Source organism: Leopardus geoffroyi, chromosome E1, assembly GCF_018350155.1.
Source record: "Leopardus geoffroyi isolate Oge1 chromosome E1, O.geoffroyi_Oge1_pat1.0, whole genome shotgun sequence".
NCBI lineage: Eukaryota > Metazoa > Chordata > Mammalia > Carnivora > Felidae > Leopardus > Leopardus geoffroyi.
Window position 1 is genome coordinate 35,895,250 of NC_059330.1, and position 22,232 is coordinate 35,917,481.

The following is a 22,232-nucleotide window of genomic DNA, read 5'->3' on the forward strand; positions in this document are numbered from 1 at the left end:
CAAACAGCCCCGGTTCCTGCCAGGCCATCTGGAGCCAGACCCTGTGTATGTGCATGTGTGTGGGTGTGAGTGTGTGTCTCCCAGGCCACGTGGGTGGCTGGGAGCTGCGGGGTGGTGACCTCGCCCGCCCCCCCCCCCCCCCCCCGCAAGCCTCTGGCTCCCTTGTGGTCACTTTCACTTCTGACATCTGGTCAAGTTCACAGCGGTCGAGCTTCCTGCGTGGCTGTTTTCACTTTTCCTCTCCCAAATCTGGGGGCAAAGGGCCCCCACTCCTTCCCTGTCCCACTTAAATTTACTTCGTGGCTACCCATGTGAATTTGCTTGATTTCTGCGAAAACTCCCCGTTTCAGGGCGGGGGTGGGGGGGTGGGGTGGCAGGAACAATAGGACAGGAGCTCACGCAGTTAGAAAGGATACCCGGGTCCCCGCCGCACATGCAGCCCCCACTGGCTCAGATCACGTGCGTTTCCAGAAAAATCTCTTGGCGCGGTTTTTCTTTCTTTGCTATTTAATGCTCATCATTTATGTTTTATGTGTAGGTTTAGGAAGGCCCAAGAAATGATTACACAGGATGCAAGGGGGACATGACAGGGAGTCTGGAGCTCACAGCCCCCAGCTGGTGGCGGAGGTTGGCGGGAGGGGGGGGGGCGCGGAGAAGGGCAAAAGGGTTTCACCTCTGCCCAAAGGGAGGCAGGAGGGGCCCCAGAACCAAACACATGCTAAAACATACTTGCGGTGCCCAACCCCCTCCCCAGCTGCTGGGGAGGAAAATAAATACACTCAGATTCTGTCCCGCTCTCAGGTGCACAGGTGAGGGGCCAGCAGGTGAGTTTCCTCCTCCCATCAGGTTGAGGTCGGAGAAATGCCATCTACTTACAATGCCCCCAGTCCCTTACACGGAGTCGGGAGAACCCTGGGCGGCACAGGGGTGCCTGTCAGCGCACAGCCTGCCTGGGGCTCGGGGATGGGTGGTGGGGGCTCGTTCATGCTAAATAGAGGGGGCGCCACACTCATTCCAACATCAAGCAAAACAGAACAGGCCAGGAAGGACCTCAGGAGACCTCATGGCCCCTTTCTGGCACCAAGCTAGGGAACAAACAGTCCTTTGCGGGGTCCTTTGAACTCGGGAGAGGCCCTGTGCGGGGCCGCAGGCGACCTCTGTTCCTTGTTGCTGCATTCCCACCCGGGTCCACTCTTCTCCACTGCAACCTCCGGAGCCCAGCCAAACCCACACTTGCAGGAAAGGGGAGGATGGGGGTGCATTCCTCCGCGTGCAGGCCCTCGGAAGGCAGACGCCAGCTCGGGCCTCAGCCGTCTTTGGCCCGCCAGACCAGGGGCGAGGGAACGGAGCAAGCTGACTCCCAATTCCCCCCTCCCCGTGCTTCTCTGGCAGCTGCCCTGGGCAGGAGCCGGCCCCGGCCCAAGGGAAAGAACTTGTGGAAAAAAGCGGGATTTCTCATCCTCTCTGTGTCTCTGTATCTGTTTGTTGCAGGTGGGGGGTCCTTAGTCCCTGGCCCCCGGGGCCGGCTCTAGAAGACACTGCCTCCGCTGGCTTTGGTCTGTGCCCGCATGGAGGGCACCCGGCCGGCTGGGCCGCACCACGGGTGCCACGCGGACGTGCCTGAGCGGGGAATCAGCAAAGGGAAGCACAAACCCCAAAGCACGCTCGATCAAATCCATCACTGATCGAGACGGATCAACGGGCCAGGCCTTGGGCACAGCATCCCATCTCCACGGGGGTTGGACGGGCCTGGAGATAGTGGAGGGCAGGCTGGATTTGGCTTTGAGACATTTCCCAGAGGGTCGCCTGCCCCCGGCTCTCAGGCTCACGTAAACCTGAGGGCCACACCCCCTAATTCAGAGAGTGGGGTGGGGGGGGCAGCCCACATTTGGCCTCTCCATTGCTGGGGCGCTTTGGACAAGCCACTCCCTCTCTGGGCCCGACTGTCCTGTATAAAAAACAAGGGGTGGGGGCGGACCAGATTTCAAAACCCCCCTTCCAGCTCTAACAAGCCTCTGACCATCTTCGTCTTGGGCCAGAGAGGGGAGTGAGGGGGCTGAGGGAGGATGTAGGCCACAATGATGGTCCCTCATTCCCCAAGTTCACAGTGTAGAGCCCATGGCTCTGGTTCCTCAGTCTCTCCCTTTGAGTCTCTGGGGCTTTGTCATCACCCCCAACACCGTCCTTGGTGTCAGCCCCCCAGGCCCGACACCTGCTGAGGTCGAGGTCGGGGGCGGCGGGGCGGGGGGGGCGGGGGGGACTGGCCCACCTATAGAAGTGCCGGGAGAAGAAGGGAGCAGAAGGTTTGAGAGGTGATGAGCAGGGGCAGGGCGGGAGAGGCGACAGGGGCACTTCCGGCACTGGAGAGAGTGAGCAGAAGCGAGGGGGGCCCCACGGGAGCAAGGCCAGGGCTGTGGTGGAGGGGTCCGGGCTCCGAGGCCCTGCCCAGAGGAGCTCAGCTCTGACGCTGGCCCGTGGGGGTTGGCTGGAGCATCAGTCATCGGAATGTGGGGGCAGGGCGGGGGGGGGCTCCGGGTCGGCTCACACCGGGGACGTGGCCGTGGACTCGCTGCACAGGCTCTCGACGATGTCGGCCCGCTGGATGCGGCGCAGGGCGGCCAGGAGGGCGTCGAGCGTCGCGCTGTCCTGGGCGGCCCAGCTGGCGAGCAGGGCCCGGGCTGGGCAGGCCTCGCGGGTGAAGGAGTCTATGTGCTCAGGCTGGTAGCCCAGCTCGCCCGCCAGGTGCCGCCACGTGTCCCCCGCAGAGCCGTTGAGCAGTTTCTCTACCTCCTCCCGCTTGGCTGACGGCAGGCTGCTGTAGAGACCTCCGTCCCCCTTGAGGGCTGCCAAGAACCCGGGGTGGGGGTGGGGGTGGGGAGGGGGGGAGTCAGGGGCTACCCTCCAGACCCCCTTTTCCCCAGTGGGCATGGGGGGCCTGGAGTAAGACCCAAGAAGGGCTGAGGCATTTCTCCTCCCAATGCAGGGAAGCCCCAAGGGCCTAGAGGCAGAGGAGTCCAAGATGAGGTCCTGGATGGAGGGGGTGGGGCAGGGCTGCGGAGGGGCCCAGGGGTGCGGACTCACATCCCCCGTCTCCCCACAGCTTCGGCAGCAACCCCACCGTGTAACCCCGTCCTTGCCCCTCGACGATGAGCCGGGACAGGGCTTAGCCCCAGACTCAACGGCAGCAAATATCTTGGAGCTGGGCTCTGGGCCACTAATTAGGGTCCATAATTAACTACGTGTTCCCCAGAAGTCCGGAGCAGGAGGCTAATTGCAGCCACTTTGGGGAGTAATTAGCCCTAGGAGGGACAATTAGCTTGATGAGTCTGGATGCTCCAGTCTGCCAAAGCTCCCGTCTCCCACATCTCTCCACTGGAAAGACCTCTCTTACCCACGTCTCCCGTCCTCCGCAGAGGCCCTGCTCCCTGGGAACCAGCCCCTCGGGTGGTCCTTCCTGCGGTCTAACCTTCCTCCCGGCCTCACCCCGCCCAGCCTCACTGCTCACCCTGGCCGGCGGCCGTCTGCGTGTGGGACTGCTGGTCATGCAGGCTCTGGCTGTCCACAGAGATGCCACTGTCACTGTGGAGCTTTTCTCCCTCGGGCGGGGGCGTCTGGTTCACGGGCCGGCTGTTGGCGCCTTGCTTGTCCTGTTTGCAGCTGTTCCACCTGGAGCCAGAGGACGGGCCCAGTGTCAGCGGGTGAGGGGCCACACTGGCCGGGCGGCTAAGGGATCTGTGCTCTGATGCGTGGGGCCGGGGCCACGGTAGGTACCCGGCTTACACCCCCAACCCACGATGGTACCTAAGGTTCTCCTTTCTCTCGATGTCCGCCCCCCACCCCCAACCTCCCCGCCCCCACCGGCCTCGCACTGAAAGTGCCAACGTCCAATGCACATTCATGGAGGGGCACCTGGGCGGCTCAGTCGGTCGAGCGTCCGACTTCAGCTCAGGTCATGGGCTCGCGGTTCGTGGCTTCGAGCCCTGCCTCAGCCTCTGGGCTGGCAGCTCGGAGCCTGGAGCCTGCTTCGGATTCTGTGTCTCCCTCTCTCTCTGCCCCTCCCCCACTTGCGCTCTGTCTCTCTGTCTCTCTCTCTCTCAAAAATAAATAAACGTTAAAAAAAATTTAAAGAACGTTCATGGAATGGATGGTGGATCAATAGAAGACTGTTCCACTAAATTATGATCCACGCATACACCGAATGAGTGGCTACAAGCAATCAGATAATCCCTATGTCCCGCGAAAAGCTCTCCCAAGGGAGATTAAGTGAAAACGTAAGTTGTGGTGCATGTATAGTGCGATCCCGCTGAGCCCTAAACAAAACAAAAAAAACCCCCCAAAAAACCCTCTGCGTGTTTACACATAACTATAAAAAGTTTCCCGTACGTGTGTTTACAAAGGCACACAAAACGGTTGGAAAGGATCCATTCCAAACAGAGTCCAATGAGGAGAGAGGTGGGACTTGAGGAGATAAAAGAAGGCTTTTACTTTTTTCCTTTACAAGACCTTGGCCTTGTATTGCATTTACCCGAACAAGCATGTATTCCTTGGATGATTTTTTTTTTTCCACGAATGGAAAATGCACTTAAACATTTCAAGCACTTTCCAGAAGTGCTTGCACATCCTGAATTTCTGGGTGTGGGTGCCACAACTTCCCAGGTGTGCCATGGGAAGGAAGAGACACAGGCACACACAGGTGACTGTGGGTAAATGGGGTTTGAGGGATGAGGCACAGGTGGCTGGTGAAGAAAACTGTGTGTGCAGCGGGGGCCTGGGGAGTCAGGGAGGAGAGCGGCATGGGAGGGGGGGTGGGGCTGGTGGCAGAACAGGTCAGAGACCATCCCTTGCCTGTGTCCTGCTGACCTGCCACACCCTGGCATGGGGCAGCTGCTGGTGACGATGACCATGGTTTGGGGTTGAGTTTAAAAAGGGGATGAAGGGGCGCCTGGGTGGCTCAGTCGGTTGAGCGTCCGACTTCAGCTCAGGTCATGATCTTGCAGCTCGTGAGTTCGAGCCCCGTGTCGGGCTCTGTGCTGACAGCTCAGAGCCTGGAGCCTGTTTCAGATTTGTCTCCCTCTCTCTCTGTCCCAACCCATTCGCATTCTGTCTGTCTCTCTCAAAAATAAATAGACATTAAAAAAAACTTTTTTTTTAATTAAAAAAAATAAACAGGGGATGAATTTTCAGGTCAAGGTCACGGTTAAGCCCTACTTGAGAGCAAAGACCCGGCTTTGTCCCCCATCCCCTCTCTCACCTCTTGAAGGCAATGTAGGCCACCAGGCCCACAACCACAGCGGCCAGGATGGAACAGTAGACAGGGATGAGGTTGTCGGCGGTGCCTCGGGTCACTACGGGCTGAGAGCTGCCCATCACTGTGGTCACCACATCGGCCACCGTGCTGGCTATGAGGTCTTGCTCTGGAGGTACCTCTGGCTCCTCCGTGCTGGGGGCGGTGCTGTCCGAGCCCTCCGAAGGTGTAGACCGAGTAATCCAACGGCCAGGGATCTCTGGGAGAAGGAACTACAGAAGTGAGGGCCTGCCCCCCCCTGCCCCCCCCACCCCTCCCCTCCACTTCTTCCCCAGCCCCGGCCGGGCTCCAGGTGCTAGGGTGCCCAGCTGCACACAGGGGTGAGAGCTGACATCGTGCGTATGAGTCATGACGGTGGAGAAGACGGGCCGGGGTCCCCTTCAGCTCTGTCACTGACTTACTATGGGACTCTGCACACACCTCTCAGGACCTCAATTCCCCCATCTCTAGAAGGGGGATATTAAGAGAGATGGTCTCTAGGCGCCTGTCCATCTGAGCTGTAGCCGCGGTCCTAGGAATCTATTTTGCCTTCCCTGGGTACCCAAAAGCCTGGCAGGGAGGGAAACACACGAAGAAGAGAAAGTGAGCGCCAGGAAGCTTCTAGCGGGAAGCCCGCTGGGGAAATGTTGGAACCTCTTTGGTCCCAGTTGGTCCCAGTGCCCCAGTCATCCTGGTCCTTGGGAAGGATGAAGATACCCAGGCCTGGACAGAGAGATACCTCCCTGCAAACCACCTCCCCAGGAGCCTCCCTCCCGGTCTCTGATGTCCTAGCTCTCAGCTTGGGCAGGGGAGGGGGTGCCCAGCTGGCTTGCTCCCCTCCAGCCAGTCCTTAAACCGCCCAGTGGCTAGCCTCCGTTTCCTGCCCTGTGCGGCCCCCAAACCAAACCTTCTGATCTCGCCACCCAGAGAAGATGGTGTTGGGTAGCCCACCCCTTCCCTGGGCAGAAGCAGACTGTTGGTGGAGAAAAGGCCTACAAAGAAGATACTGCCCGCTGCCGGGGGGGGGGTGCGCCTTGCCCCCCACCTGGCCTGAACATGCCAGCAGGGCACTGCCAGCCTCCCTGACAGGGGACTTGGCACCTCCGGGCACTAGTGGGTGGGATTTTCCATTCTGCCACCCAGCCAGGGCCAGGACCGGGGGCTGTGGGCTCCAGACCGCCTGGGGGGTACCTGTCTGGGCAGAGTTGCCTACCCTATCTGTCCTCGCTTCCTACGCCTGGGGCACGGAGGGAAACCAGACGGAACATGCCAGTGGGGTGAAGGAGAGGCACTTCGCTCCCTGGCTCTGCCCCCCCCAGCCCCCAGTTTGCCCACCCAAGTCGGAGCTGAGGCTGCCCACTGGTCCCTTGAGCCTCTTTGGCTCAAGATGTGGCCGGTTCAAAGGCCCCCATTTTCAGCACCTTCTGAGGGGTAAGGCCCCCAGATGTGAATCTGGAATCCATCTGGCTGGCATTAGGGAGGGGGTTGCCATCTGTTGCCCCATCATCCCCCTCCCCTAGCTCGGTCCGGGGAGGGGGGAGGGCGGGAAGTGGAAGAGACACGGCCCTGTCCTTTGGCAGCCCCAGACAGGGTGTTGGGACTGGGGAGGGTCTTCTCTTGCCCTGCGAGGAGACTGGGCAAACTGGCGGGGCATCCTGAGCCCTGAGGCTGAGATACAACTTGGCTAGGACCCACCCCACTCCAGAGGCTGAAGGTTTTGGTGGGGTGTGTGTGTGTGGGGGGGGGGGGGTGTTGGTGAATCAGGCCATCACAGAGATTCGAGAAATCTCAAATGGGACCGGTTGATAGTGGCATTAAGGGGACAGACCGGGCTAAGACGGGGCTGTCCAGGGCACTTTCTCATCTCTCTGATCCCCTCTAGCGGGGGTGGGGGGAGGACAGCAGGATGAAATCCAGATGTGGCCATGTCCACCAGCATTCCAACCCGCTAAGCCCCTGGCAAGTCCTGACAGCCATTTCCGGAATGGGAGCTGTCAGACTTGGGGGTGGAAAGAGGGAGCAGGTTACTCCGAAATCCAAATTTCACTGGAACAAGGGGGTGAAGGGGGGGGTGTCCTTCTGCCCCAAGGCTGAGTGAGTCACCATGTTGACACCTGAAATGTATATGCAAGAAAGTACAATGCGCTGGGGGAGGGGGGGGGGTGACCAAACCACAATCTGATTCCATTTCCTGAAATGTTCCTTCTGTTCCAAGCTGACACTTAACCCTTCAGAAACTCAGAGAAGGGAAGAGGGGCAGGGATAAACCCAGCCCTCAGGGGCACCCTCTTCCTTCAGGCTGGCTGGGAAAGTAGGGTGGTATCCGGGAGGAATGCGTGAACGCCTCGGAAGGGAGAGCCTACCCCTCCCACAGCCACCACCTCTCTTTGCTGTCACCGCACCCCTGACTAAGTCCCCCCACCGGCTGGTCCAGACTTGCCCCTGAATCGTGCTGCCCGCCTGCCTGCTGCCCGCTGCTGGAACCCCCTCCCTGCTCTGCCCTGTGCCTGACGCCACTTGCCTGTCTCCTGGCCGAGGGCAATCGCCACCGGAATCGCTCTGTTCTGCGCCCCACTCCTCCCCCCCCCAACACCCCCTCCCAACCCCAGTGCGTGAAGCTTCACACACATACCTGGCCTCAGCCCATGTTTAACCACCCTGCCCACCGTGTGCTCCCCGAGCCAGGGATGACAGGATGTGGAAGGCAGGTGTGCTCCCCACGAGCAGGGGAATCTATCCCCCCTCCCCCACAAATGACTGGGGGCTGACTGAAGGCAGGGGCTGTGCTGCCTCCCCCAGAATGGGGGGGGGGGCTTCCTGGGAACTAAATCCTGGGACCCTATCTGTCCCATCGGAATGGGGCAAAGGCTGTCTCTCCCCCGTGAGACCTGAGGTTCCCCAAAGGAGGCTGTTCAGGGGAGAGCAGCCAACGGCAAGTAGCTAACGAGGTACCCAGCCACAGGGCCACGGATGGAAAGGAAAGGCACTGACAACCTCTCCCCGGAGATGGATGTCACCAACCAGAAACCAAAACGGGTCTGCCCCGCTGCCACAGTGCTTCCTCCTCCCATCCCGGGAACTGTCTCATCTCCACGGGGCGCCATGCCTGACTAAGGTGGATGCACCCAGTTCCCAGCCACCCTGGAGACCCACAGCCCTCCAGGAGCGCTCTGTCTCGTCCCTGGGCTCCTGAGCCCCAGAGCTGCTTCCTCTGCCCCCACCACCTCCTTAGTGTCCCCTGAGTCCAACGTCCTCCTCGGCTAACGGTAACAATGACTGTTGACCCCTCCCCCAGACACCGCAAGTTAAAGAGGGCCAGCCACCTTCCCTAACCCACAGCATCCCTGGAAGCTGTATGACCAATGAGGAAACTGAGGTCCAGAGACAAGGGTGACCTCCCTACCGTCACTCCAAGAGCGACAGCGAAGATTCCATCCCCCAAGGCTATAAACCACTCTGGACTGAGACCAGGCCTCAGAGCCAAAGGGCCCCAACTCCTGAGGGTCCTCAAGCCCCTCGTCCAGGCCAGAGAGGCTGCTCAAGGACCAAACATGTCCCGCACTGGGCTCTGACCCACAGGCCACCTTTGAGTTGCTTGTCTGTTGCCCATCCGGTCCCACAGATGAATAAGCCGCGGGAACTGAGTTCCAGAGTAGTAGCTGCGGCCTGGGGGCCAGACGAGGGCTTTCTAACCACTCGGCCCAAGGAAGGAAATAGTGGGAGGGGGTCCTCTGGGCCTGGGGGTTTCAGGGAGGGTGGCGGCGGGCTCAAGGCCACCGAGCAGGCCCGGCCCGTCTCGACCCCCAGGGGGCGCCCTTGCCCGCGGCGCGCTCACCCTCGCACTCGGCGTCGGCCCAGCGCGTGCACTCGCGCAGCTGGCGCTCGGTGTCCTCGCACACGGTGCAGGGCAGGCACGGGTCCACGTGGTTGGCCTCGTCCGAGTACGTGCCGTCGGGACACTCCTCGCACACGGTGTTCTGCCGGTCCTGGCACGAGAACACCAGGCCAGAGCCCGCCTCGCACACGCGGCACGCCTCGCAGCGGCCCGTCGTCTCGTCCTGGTAGTAGCCGTAGGCGCAGCGACACACGGCGTCGTCGGCCTCCACGCACGGCGCCGACATGCTCTGCAGGCCCACACACTCGGTGCACGGCTTGCACGGCTCCGTGGCGCTCACCACGTCCGAGAAGGTCACGCCTGAGGGCAGATGGAAGGGCAGGGTGGGGGCGGGTTGGGGGGTGGGCACGGAAGTTCGGCACCTGCCCTCCGGGCATCCGGGACGTGGGGGGCTGGAGGCGCTCCCTCCCTCCCGTATCCTCCCGCAGGGGCCCCTCCCTGAGCCCCACCCTCCTCCTCGGGGGTCCCAGGCCGCCTGGGAAGGGCCCCTCCCCACCCCCCCAGCCCAGTGCCCCAGGGCCGGAAGCACGGACCCCCGAGGCTAGGCGGGGTAACCCGCCTGGAGCCGGTAAATTTCTTGTTAAATTCTCTTAGAGAGCTCCCGGCCCAGTACCCTTGTTCCCAGCATGATTAAGGAATAATCTGAGCGTGGTTCCCATCCAACCCTCCCCGCGGGCCAGAGCTGGACTGCGAACCCAACCCAGGCACGGGCGGGCCTTCGCTTAGGGAGCCTCCCGCCCCCGCTGCCCTTCCATTCCTTTGTGCGCAGGTGGGGGGCCTAGGTGTGGCCTGACTAGGGTGAGACCGCAGAATGTCCACCCGTGGCGCTACCCCACGCTGCTTAAGGGCTGGGCTCTTGAGGGTGGGGATGGTCTCCCTGACAAGGCAACAATAGGAGGGATTGACGCTAGACAGCAAGAAGGACTTGCCCGTAGAGTCCTCTCGTAATGGATGTGAGCTCTGATCTAATAAGGGGAGGGACGCCAGGGGATGCCAGGGTCCTCTCCTCCGTGTGCAAGGAGCGGGGAAGGCACAGATCTTTCACCCCTGCTCGCCCAGGTGCAGAACTCTGTGCCAGTCCGAATCCAAGAGGATTCATCCTGGCTTCAAGGGCAGAAAGAGCAGAATTTAGGAACCCCGAACCAGGGAAGGAGGGGGTGTTCAGAATGTGGAGGCGGAAGTAAACTAGGGTTTCCCCACTGGGGGGGAAATCGAGGCCTGCAATTCTGAGCTTAACCTTGTCTAAAGGAATCCTGAGTCCAGATGGAGCACAGGGTCACGATCTCTGGCAGAAGCAAAGAAAGAAAAGCAGAGCCGAATGAAAGGGGGAGAGAAACTGAGGAGGGAAGACAACACAGAAGACAAGACAAGCCTGAAAGGAGACCAGTGTCAAGTCTGTTCTGGCAGAGGAACTCCTGTGTTTCTCTTCCCGGGGATCAGGCAGACCTGGACCCAAAACCTGCGTCTGTCACTTATTAGCTGTGTGACTCCGGGTGTTTTACTTAACCTCTCTGAGCTTTTTTCTTTCTCTGTCAAATGGAGAATAATATCTCCGCTCACAGGGTTGTGGTGAGGAATACATGAAATTCTACCATAAAGCACTAGCCACACAGCAGGGACCCTACAAAGGTTGGGCCCCCTGGGGTGGGCAGTGGTAAGCCCCTGTGAACTTCAGTAGCAAGGATATAGTCAGCAGAAGGGACTTCCAAACATACACAGTCAAGCAGGATGTCCAGTTTATGCAAACAGGAGGATCCTGTCTGGTTGGCATGTGGCAGGGGGCGTGGGTTTCAATCACACTGGAGGGGGGAGGGGAAGGGGGGCCCTGCCCATGGGAAAATACAGAAAACGAGTAGTAGAAATACTCTAGGGAGGGGGTTTTAAGGGGTGGGGGAAATGTGGCCTTTTTTGGCAGAGAATGAAGGCGGGAGCTTAATGGGTTTCCTTGTGGAAACGTTTTGAGGACAGAGGGAAAGTCCGCTGGGGTCTCCATCCCATAAAGTGAGCTTATAAAGGCGGCCTGTTAACACAGCTGGAGCGGTGGGGGAGGGGGGGAGGGGAACAGAGGAAGCAGACGCTCGGAGGGACTCCTCCTGCCACCACCTCCTTGCTGGGCTCTGCTCCTGTCTCCCCTTCCCTGCAGAGGCCAGAGCCTCCCTCTCTCCCAGGCTCCTCTCCCCTACCTCCTGCTCTGACAGAAGGGGGTAGGGGCCCATCCTGGGAGACTTAGGGTCCAGGGAGGAGAGGCACTAGGTAGGGGTCTAGGAAACGAGAGAGGCAAACTCGGGAGGTTCCAGATAACCAATGGTTGGCCAACCCCCACCCCCACCCTGGGATGGAAACCCCATTAGGCCAGGGCCAGTGGCCAGAAGGCAAGGTGGCAAAAGGCATTACAGCGTGTGTAGCCTCTCCACCTGAGGTCCAGGCATCTCTCTGCTGCAGGATAGAATTACAGCATCCACAGGCACAGAGAGAGGAAAACTGTATTTTGGGACACCAAGGAGTTGGTGTTGCCGATCGGCTGTGTGCGTGCGCGCGCGCGTGTGTGTGTGTGTATGTGCACGTGCGTGGTGGGGGTGGAGAGGCATCCAGAGGTCAGACTAGGCGGGTGGGTTCAGGGTTCCCGGTTCCTGTACTCTTGTTTCCATCAGGATTAAAGAATAACCTGAGGGCACCTCGGTGGCTCAGTTGGTTAAGCCAACTGTGGATTTCGGCTCAGGTCGTGGTCTCACAGTTCGTGAGATCGAGCCCCGTTGTTGGACTCCACGCTGACAGTGCAGAGCCTGTTGGGACTCTCTCTCCCTCTCTCTGCCTTCCTCTGCTCGCTCGCTCTCTCTCTCAAAATAAATACACTTTTTTTTTAAAGCATAATCTAGGATGGTTCCCACCGGCCCTCCAGGCGGGCAGTGAGTGCCAGGTAGAAGGCAGGATGTGAATCCAGGCAGAGAGGAAAGGTTTCTGGGCAGGGAGAGAGCACTGAGCCCATGGCCTGAAGGCAGCAACTGAGGCCGGGGGCATCCCGCAGGGACAGAGACTCCTGGGTCAAAAGCACCCAGAATTCAGACCCCAGACCTGCCATCCTTCTGCATCCCCTATCCAGCAGCCCTGGAAAATGGGGTTCTCCCCTCTCCCCAAGGAAATCCCAGGTAGGACGGGCCACAGCAGCCCTCTCCCCTCTGACACCAGCCCACAGCGAGGAGGACATCCTGACATTGATTCAGCCCCCATTCCCGCCCCCTCTGGAAAGCTCTGCTTCCTTGGTCAGAGCTGGAGAACAGTTGGCCTGGGGGGGGGGAAGGGTAGGCACACCTTCCCAGGATCCCCCAAGGTCAGTTTCCAGGGCAGCCAGGATGTGATCCTCCCCCACTCCCCCCAAACCCGGTGAGGGTAAGTGGCAGCCATTGATTTTGCAGTGCGGATGATATTTTTAGCTGGTCTTAGCATCAGCTACTCCTCCCACCTGGCCACATTCTTCTACCAGGCCTCTCTGCCTGGGGGCTGGGAAGGGGCACCCCCTGGGGATCCCTCATCAGGTCCTCCACATACTTCCCCGCATCCCTTCTCCGCTTCCCCCCTGGCTTCCTCTATGGGGTCAGACCCATGCCGGTGTCCATACAGAGGTGGGCCGGAGACCCTGCCTGGAGGCAGAACGCGCATAAGGCTTCTAGCGGGCATGTTCCTCCGTTCCTCCCGGCCGATGTGCCCTTCCGCCCCTCCCCCCACCCGCCACCCTGTACTCACTGTCCAGGCAGGGCTCACACACGGTCTGGTTGGCTCCGCAAGGCTGGGCTACGCCCTCTCCCAGGTTGCAGGCTTTACAGCACTCGCCGCTGTGGGTGAACAGGCCCGTGGGACATGCCTCCTTGGCACCTCCAAGGGACACCTGGGTGGGGGGAGATCAGAAGGTCAGACTGGCAAGAGAAGGGAGAGAGGGGGTCTTCCGGGGGATCCAACACCCCCCTCCTAGAGCCTTCTATTGGAACCACCTGGGCTGGGGATGAGCTCACCACGGAGGCATCAGGCACATCAAAGCTGGCGGGGAAGCAAGGCGGTGGGGGGGGACAGTGCGCCCCTGCCGGCTGCTGGGGGTGTGAGGTCAGAGCCCGGGAGGCTGACTTTGTGCAGAGTTCATCTTGGGGTTACGGCAGCTTCTGGAATCCCAAGGATGCGCCACCTGGGGAAGGCGGCCTGAGACCCAGCAGCGGGCCTTTGGGCAGGTACAGTTGCAGCTGGCACAGGGCTCCCAGCCAACGGGGCAACTGGAAGCTAAAATCTAGCCCACGTGCCACTTGCGAAAGCTGTGCACCTGCACCCCATCTACCCAGAGGGGAGCCCTTTTCTAACAAAGGCTAGCAGGGCCCTGCTCCAGGGCCTTAATTCTACCTTTCCACATCCTGAATATTAGATGGGAGGTGTCTGTACCCAAGAACAGAAGGCAGAGGGGGTAGGGTCTTGGGTTCGAATCCTGACTCTGCACTGGAGTTCTGACCATCTCTGCCTTCCCTCTCTGAGTCTGCCTCTCCTCGTGGATGGCAACAGAGACCACTCAGGGCCAGAGCAGAGAACAGGCCAATTAGCAAGAGTCTGGAGCCAAGAAGGGAGAAAGGGACGCCTGTTATCAATGATGAAAACGGGGCTGCTCTCACCATCCGGCCACCCTGCTCCACCAGGGTTTGATTTCCAGCCACCAGCCCTCCCCTCTCCCTGCCCCCCATGCAGCCAGTGGGAACAGCGCTGGAACCGGGGGAAAGGGGAGTCAGATTCCTGCCACGGAGGCATCTTTGCTCTTTGCTCATGGATGGAACGATTTAGCACCAGATTCCCTGGGGTGGGGGGAGGGGGGAGTGCTGGCCGCTTGCTTTATGTTTCTATTCCTTACCAAAAAAAAAAAAATTCTTCATGTCTAATAAAACTCCAAAGCCTGTTTCCCTGGCCTCAGACCATGCAGCCCTCCTTTGATGCCAAGAGGGAGTATGGGCTCTGGGGTCATGGGACCAGAGGGGAGTGTTAAAGGTCATTTTGGATATCCCTCTGCTTCCACACTGGCCAGATCAGAGCCAAGAATACTCCCTTTCCCTCCAGCCCTTTAAAATATTCTGAGGTCTAGGGGTGCCTGGGTGGCTTGGGCGGCTGAGCGGCCAACTCTTGATTTCCGCTCAGGTCATGATCTCCCGGTGCGTGAGTTCGAGTCCTTCATCAGGCTCGGTGCTGACAGTGCCTGGAATTCTCTGTCTCCCCCTCTCTCGGCCCCACCCCACTCGCTCTCTCTCAAACATAAATAAGTAAAATACTCTGAGGTCTCCCTAGGGTTTGGTGGATGGAGGGGGATGGACAGGTGGGATCAGTCTGGGAGGCGGCTCGTGGTCCTCAAGTGACCAGCAGGGAGGGTGCAGGCAGCACAGGAGGGGGGCCTTGGGTATTGCCACCATCCCCTCCCAGGTGGTAGGAACACCGACCTGGGAACATCTCTGCAGACCGGAAGCCATGAGGGGTGGGAGTGGGTGGTGTCCCAGATGCAGGCTTTCCCCCAGGAGGAGAGCGAGATTCCAGAAAGGTCTGTTTGGATTTCTTTTCATCCTCGAGGGCTCCGCGTAAATGTCACTTCTTCAAGGAAGTGGTCCTGTGGCCCCCACCCCTCTCAGATCAGGTGGAGGTGCCCTGTTACAGTTCTCCCTGGTCACTGCTCTTGTCCGCAGAGTCCCCTACTGGACCATCAGCTACCCGGGGGCAGCGCTGTGGTTGCCACTGCACCTGGTACATAGTAGGGACTCAAAACATGTATGTTTATGGAATTTAAGAACATGAAAATACAATATGAACTAGAGGATTTGCCGCTCTAATGCTTTTCGTTGTAAAGCATCATGGTTGCGCCCTTCTGACTCCAGAACATGCCTGCCCAGTTTCCCCAGGACTCAGGGACTCAGTGCTGAACCCCAGTGAGTATTCTGGGCTGCCGTGCAGTGAAGCCCTTGTGTCTTTACCCCAAACTATCACACTCTTGTGTCTGAGTTCTTCTGTCAGCCCTTTTTTTTTTTTTTTTAAGTGTTTCTGCCTCCCTCCTTCCTGTCAAGATATCAGTTGTCAATTTCGCTGCTACCAGAGTGTGACCTGAGCAGCCCCTCCCCCACCGCCCTAACTTATGAGACCTAATTGAATCTGTAGAAAGCATGTAACTAGCCTGGGTCAGGCGGGAGGTATAAAACGGGAGTGTAGGTAGGATCTGAACCAGGAGGGGGCCATTCTCCGGGGAAAAGGGGCAAGCTACACTGCCTTCCTCCTCAGAGGTGTCCATTGCTCTGAATCCTGGCTCATCACTTAGAGCTGGGTGACCTGGGCCAGGCTGAAGTGTCTCTGGGCCTCAGTTTCTTCATCTTTAGGTGATGGTGACAATACCTGTCTCATAACATTGCTGTAGGCATTAAGCGAAGAAGGTGTTTATACACTTCAAGATCCCTCTTCCCCACCCCCCACCCCCACCTTGGTCTTTCCTGCTGCTTTTGTGGCTTTTGGCTGGGTTCCAGTTGGTTGAGGTCAGCAGAGAGCTGGGCCCGCTGAGGGGGTCTATCGATGGCATTGCGCATCCCGTAGCAGCCCCCTCTTCCTCGAGGCCTGCCCTCCCTGCGATCCTCTCTCTTCTCCCAAGTCTTGCATTTGGACACCAGGCCACATAATTAGTACCCAGGCATTTCCTGTGCTTGTTTTATGTGTCCTATTTCAAAACACCCCAGATCTGCTACTTAACAGTATGCTACTCTGGGAACAAGCCGCAGTCTCTCTGAGCCCTCCATTTTCCCACCTAAAAGTCTGGCTTCGTAATATTTACGGCTCAGGGTCGCCATGAAAATTACAGGCAATAATTTATGCGAGTCCGTCCGGTGTGTAGAAGGAGTTCAATAGATGTTGGTCGTCAGAGAAGTGTCTTGTCTGAGGCTGAGCTGCTGAGCCCAAGTGGGAGGGGAGAGTTGGAGTCAGCCCCAGAGAGAGGAAACTATCTAAGAGGAGGGGGCGGGATAGGCACAAAGATAGACTTACCCACCGGGAAGAGTCTGAACAGGGCACAGGGACCAAAGGAGGATGGGAGTTGTTCTCCTTACAGATAACTGATTAATTAACAGCTATTCGCTAGTCAACAACTATTTACTGAGCGCTGAACTAAGAGTTTCCAATGCGACATGGTCACTGACCCCTGGGGGAAGTCACAGTCCCTTGAGGGAGAGACAATACCACTCCAAACAGTGACATCAGAAGCCAAGATGCTGAAGGGGAAAGACTTGAGGGACTGCCTTCACCTCCTCTCTGACAGATGGGGAAACTGAGGCTCACAGAGGCCGTTCTGCCAAGTGGCTTGACTCATGGCCTGTGTCACACCTTTGCTCGGTCCAAAGTGGGGCAATATCGGGAAGCAAGGAGGGATGACCAGGATTCAGGCTTCTTGCTCCAAAATGATCAATTTACCAAAATGATAGCCACATTGGCCTGAAATTTACATCTATTACACTTACTCACTTCCAACTTAATGGAGTGATTTCATCCCATTTTTTGAGAATGTTTTGCAATCTTGTCGCCATCTCCAGGCTTTCAAAAAACTAAGGTGGACCCATCCTCAGATGAACGGACTTTTTAAAACGTTTTTTTTTTTTTAATTGGACAAACTAGAAAACACACTACATAGGTGAAAGAATTTGAAACTCTATGAGTGCTTCAGTGGGATGAGCCCTAACCATTCACAACAGTCTCCGCAAAGGGGTCCTTAGGTGAATGGAGCCATTAACCACCGCCAGGGGGCTGGAGAGTTTTCAAATACGTGGAGGGTCTTTTGAGGTCGATGCAAACCCAGGAGAGACACTGCCACATGCGCGCCACTCCTTTAGAGAGAGGTTGAATTTAGGGTAGGAGACAAGAGCTAATTACTGAGGATGATGCTGCATGGAGGCTACGGGAGGGGGCGGGGAGGGGGGAGACCATGGGTGGGGGGCAGGGGCTCAGTTCAAAATCTGTGGCGCCAAGGACATAGGACATAGATCTAATATTGAGGGCTAGTGATGGTCAAGGACCTCGTGTCCCTCCGTGATCTAGAAGGCTGGCGGGGGCGGGGGGTGGGGGGGGTGGGGAGTGGGGTGGTGATGGCACACGGAGGACAGAATAAACTCGAAGCCAAGCAACCCGGGTTCCAACAGGGGCGCCACCCCTTCCGAACTCGGGGAGCCTGGTTTCATGCCTGAAAGTCTGGGAGGTTCAACTCCCTCAACGGTATGAGGGGAATAACTAGATTTACTCTGCGGGGATCTTATAAGGATTAAATGACACGGTAGAAATTACCCAGGGCAGTGCGTGGCACATAGTAGGCACTCGCCCGATTTTATTATTCCCACCTCCCCCCCCCACCCTCCCCCACCCCCAGGGCGGAATCTAGGGGTGTGAATGGACCCCGGCGGGTACAGGGGAGCGGGGACCCCTTCCATCCCCGAGCCGCCTCCCCGCCCTGTCCTCTCATTTGCTGCGCTCGTTGCATCCCTATTAGGCGCATTAGCCAGCCCGGCGGCTCCGGTTACAGACGTCTGAATGACAAAGTGCCTCCATTACCGGCGCGGCCGGCCAGCCGAGCCGCCGGGACGCGCTCTGGTTTCAGCACTCTCTCGCCGCGGCCCAGGAAGAACCTCGGACCGCCGCGGCGCGCAGAGCGAGCGCATAGACAGCAGCCCCGCGGCGAGGCGGAGGCCAGAGCCGCAGGCGCTTGGGGGCCGCGTTCTGCGCGGGGTCCACCTTCCTGAGCTCCCAGGCGCTCCGCGCCCAGCTCCCCTCCTTCCTCGCCCCTTCTCTACTGGGGTGGTGGGGGGAGGACTCTCTCCAGCCTTGGTCTGGAGCCCACGCCCTCGCCCCTCTGAGCTCTGCACTCCTGGCCACCCCAGTCCCACCCCCCGAGTCAAGATGCCTCTCTAAGCCGCCGCGTTAGTCAGCAACCATGCCCACGGTCACTCCCAGATCTCCGGCGAAGCCACAGGTGCTGACAGCTCCAAGGGGCTGAGCTTCGGGGATGGGGACAGTGCCCGGAGAGGGTCTCTGCCCACCCTGGCCCCCACATTCCACCGCCCGCCCACTCTGGGCATGGCCTCAAGCCCGCCCCCGCGGAGAAACGAGCTGGGACGCCGCGCTGCCTCCTTCCGAGGTATGGGGAGTACCGAGCTGGGAATCAGGTGAGGGACGGCCTAGCAAGCACTGGGGAGTTAACTTGCTTGTGAGACCTTGGCCAAGTCGTTTACACTCCCAGAGCCTCTCAGTCTCCCTTCCTGTAAGATGGGGGTTGGGGATGCAGTGGTCAGATGAGAGATGAAAATGGCAGGGAGAGTGATGACACCTCTTCGGCGCCGTTCAGGGGCCCGCACAGGTCACATCTCCTGAGTATCTTGGGACTACCGGACGGACTTAGATGCTCAAGAGGACCCGCAGTCCTAGGCGGAGGCAGGATCCGAGGCACCTGAGCGCCTCCGTCTGGTTCGGTGCCCAGCGTCTTCCACCGAAAGCTGGGCGGGGCACGGGCGGTATCCAGACCCGCTTGGGCGCTGGAGCCCAGCGAACCGCGGGCGCGGCGCTCGGGTTGCTTAACTTGACGGGGTCGGAATGCGGGCGCGGCGCGCAGCCCTAGGCGCGCCCGAAGCTGCGGGTGGCACAGCCGTCGCAGCTCAGCGCCCCCTGCCGGCCACCTCGGCCAGCGCGACCCGGGGCTGCGCGCCGCCGGGACCTTCCCCGCTTTGCGAGTCCCAGCGCTCTGCGCCCTGAGACTTGGCTGTGGCCAGACCCGGTCGCGCGGTGTCTGTTCCATCCCTGTCGGTCCTAGGCGCTGCTTCAAACCGCGAACATCAGCGCGTCGGAGGAGCCCGCGGGTCGCGGGGGAACCAGGGAACGGGTTCGCCCCGGCGAAGTGGGCGCTCCCTTCCCAGCCTCGGATCCCCAGCCTCATTTCCCAGACTGGGCGAGGCCGCGAGAAAGAGCACGCGACGGGCGCGGGAAACGTCCGTCCCTCCGCTCTCTCCTGGTCCCACTGTCCCTCGGCGAGAAGGCGGGGCCCCGACCACTTCAGGGTCCGCTCTCCCTTCTCCGTCCTCTTTCAATTTGCTTGCATCTATCTCCCTCGCCGTCGTCCTTTTTGTGCCCTCCCTAACCCACTTCTCTCTCTGCAACCGACCCCCGCTCCCCGAAGCTCTCCCTCCCACGCCCCTCCCCCCCATTGTCTGCCTGGCCCTCATTGTCCGATGCCCGGTCCCCTCTGCCTCCAGTCCCTCCAACCTCCTCCCCCATTGTTCTATCTCCTCGTCTCCGGTTCCCCGCCCCAGCCCCGCTTGTCCCTCATATCTCCAATCCCCGTCCCGTTCCTCTTCCTTCCGTCCCACGACCCTCCAGAGATCAAGATGCTCAGGGGGAAAGTCGCCTCGAGATCCCAGCATCCAAGCGTCCTCTTCAGAAGAACCCAGGCATCCGAGAGAGCCCCTCTCGGCTCTGCCGTACACACCCTCCGCGGTACCCGAGGACCCGCATCCCCGCGCCCCTGGCTCGCGCATCTCTATCCTCGGTCTCAGGGTCGCCTCTGCGCTCTGAGAACCCTAGACGCTCCTCCGTGGATCCTGGCATCGGAACTCCCCGCCCGCCATCCACCCCCAGCATCTGGGACCCCCTCGCTCTGTTCTGTTTTCCCTTGGCGGAACCTGAGCCCATTGGGGTTCCCGTCCGGGGAGAGGGCGCGGGCTCCCCTCCGGCTAGCACTCACCCCCAGGAGCAGCGGCAACAGCAGCAGCAGCGGGCGCGGCCCGTCCATGGCGCAGCCCGCGGCACCTGCCCCCATCGCCCGCCTCCCGCGGCAGCGCTCGGCTTCCAGTTGAGTCCGCTCCGCGGACGGATAGGGCTGCGCGGCGCTGCGCTCCAGCGCCCGCCCCCCAGAGCTGGCCGCGGCTCCGCTCGCTCTGGCTGCGGGCGGGAGGGGCCGGGAGAAGCCAGTGCGGCGGCCCCGCCTCCTCCCCGCCCAGCCCGCCCACCCCCGGAACCGCGCCCGCCCGCCCCGCCGCCTCCGGGAGGGGAGAGGAGGGGAAGGGAGGGCTTGCGGGGAGCTGCGCGCCCGAGCGCCCCGCGGCCGCTTTTCCGCGCCCGGGCCCTCAGAGCCTCTCCCGACTCCGCCCCGGTACCCAGTGCCCGGTCCGCGCTACGGCGTGTCGCTCCCGGATGCTGTGGGCTCAGGGACCGGGGCGTCCCCACCGCGGCTCCCATTCCTCTGGGCTGCAGACCCCGCCGGGTTCACTCTCTAACCCGTCTTCCTCTGCCTCCAGCTTCGGCTTCTTTCCCCGGGGCTCTGCTCCCTTCCCAGCCGTTCTCAGCAGGAAGGCCCGCCCGGCCCTTCACCTCCTGGTCCACACCCGATCCCTACCTCTGCCCCTTCCCCGGGCAAAGGCGTAGGGGAAGGGGAGGGGAGGGGTAGCAAGGTGGTCTGAGCCCAACAGCGTGCAGCAGGGGCATTCAAGGTGGAGTCCATCCTGATGTTTCTGAATTCGCAAAAGATGGGTTTGGGGGGGGGCGGGTATCAGGTGTGCACACAAGATCACAGGAATACACACACCCTCAAGCTCACGTATACACGTGCTTACGCACGTGTCCACACCACCCTCCGGCACTCGTGTAAACCTGTGCATTCTACACATGCATGTGCACCTACACACTCGTGCGCGGTGCACACTCATTGCACTTGTGGTCATAACGTGCAAACACACATACTCACCTGCACACTCACACTTCCATGCAAGTCACCACACCAGCCCTCGCAGGTGCAGTCTTCCAGCCGGGTGCTCACACATTCATGAACACACATGCACACCCATACGCAAGCACACGTGTATCCTCACTAGACTGTGAGTGTTTCCATTAGCTTATGAGCTGCCTGCCGACGGGGACTTCGGTTTCTTTTTTTTTTTAATTTTTTTTTTCAACGTTTTATTTATTTTTGGGACAGAGAGAGAAACAGAGCATGAACGGGGGAGGGGCAGAGAGAGAGGGAGACACAGAATCAGAAACAGGCTCCAGGCTCTGAGCCATCAGCCCAGAGCCTGACGCGGGGCTCGAACTCACAGACCGGACCGCGAGATCGTGACCTGGCTGAAGTCGGACGCTTAACCGACTGCGCCACCCAGGCGCCCCAAGGGACTTCGGTTTCTTATCTGAATGCCTGGTTCAGGAAAGGTCTGTAGAAGGGTTTACGAGGAAAGGGGGTTGGATACGCTCACACCTACATACCACGGACTACATAAGCAACCCCAGGACCACACTCACCGTGCCCTACAAACCATAGCGGGTCCCAATCGCAGCCTCCCCCCCCCAGCAACCCAGGGAGGGTGCCACCAGTCTTTTGAGGGGAAGCACCCCACCTCAATGCCTACTCCTTGCTTGTCCCCACACATTCCTGATTCCCAGACAAGGAGGCCACCGAACAGAGAGCCTGTAAGGAGCAAATCTACAATGCCCATCCCCACACCCTGATCTTGGCCATGTGTCGACCTCAGTTTTGACTCAGAAAAAAAAAAAAAATAGTAATGCCCTCCCACATGACAGGAAGAGGGGGGAAGATCAAGTACACTTGGGAAGAGAGTATCTAAGCAGTTGGTAGGTGACTCCCTAGATCAGCTGAAGCTAATTTCTTCATTGGGGGGCTGAGGGGGGGCATCTGCCCTGGGAGCATCTTTCCCGTGTATCCAACAAAGTCCAGGGGACAGCCTCAGAAAGAACAGGTGGGCATCCCTGGGTCCTTGAGCACGAGTGTGGATAAGCCACCACCTCCATGGCTGGGCAGGAGAGGCCAGGCGGTTAGCCCATCTCCAGAGATCCCTGAGGAATCCCTCCTCCCCAACAGGGACCACCTCCAAACTGTCTCCTCCTCTGGCAGCTTTTCACAGCCCTGCCTCTCCTTTCCGAGTTCATGGAAGGCAGGAAGGGGCCTGGATGCAGGAAGGGGCATCGAGCTGCTTACTACCAAGGGTATCGACAATGTGGCATTAATTTAAATACTCCTGTTATTAA

The 22,232-nt window shown here is 59.6% G+C and overlaps 1 protein-coding gene across 1 annotated transcript; it reads right to left on the bottom strand.

Moving 5' to 3' along the window:
- Nucleotides 1-499: 499 nt before the first annotated feature.
- NGFR (nerve growth factor receptor) lies at nucleotides 500-20,142 on the bottom strand. Its single transcript, XM_045488476.1, has 6 exons — nucleotides 19,942-20,142; nucleotides 12,921-13,062; nucleotides 9,120-9,479; nucleotides 5,252-5,504; nucleotides 3,506-3,666; nucleotides 500-2,843 (listed from the first exon to the last, which is right to left on the bottom strand). The coding sequence occupies exons 1-6, from the start codon at nucleotides 20,014-20,016 to the stop codon at nucleotides 2,542-2,544; spliced, it is 1,293 nt and encodes a 430-aa protein (XP_045344432.1). The 5' UTR covers nucleotides 20,017-20,142; the 3' UTR covers nucleotides 500-2,541.
- Between the last annotated feature and the right edge of the window lie 2,090 nt (nucleotides 20,143-22,232).

Coding starts and splice junctions, on each gene's coding strand:
- NGFR (XM_045488476.1), bottom strand. CDS start 20,016: ATGGGGGCAGGTGCCGCGGGCTGCGCCATGGACGGGCCGCGCCCGCTG. Junction 5,505..9,119: donor GGCCGACGCCGAGTGCGAGG/GTGAGCGCGCCG, acceptor TCCTTCTCCCAG/AGATCCCTGGCCGTTGGATT. Junction 2,844..3,505: donor GCAGACGGCCGCCGGCCAGG/GTGAGCAGTGAG, acceptor GGTTCTTGGCAG/CCCTCAAGGGGGACGGAGGT.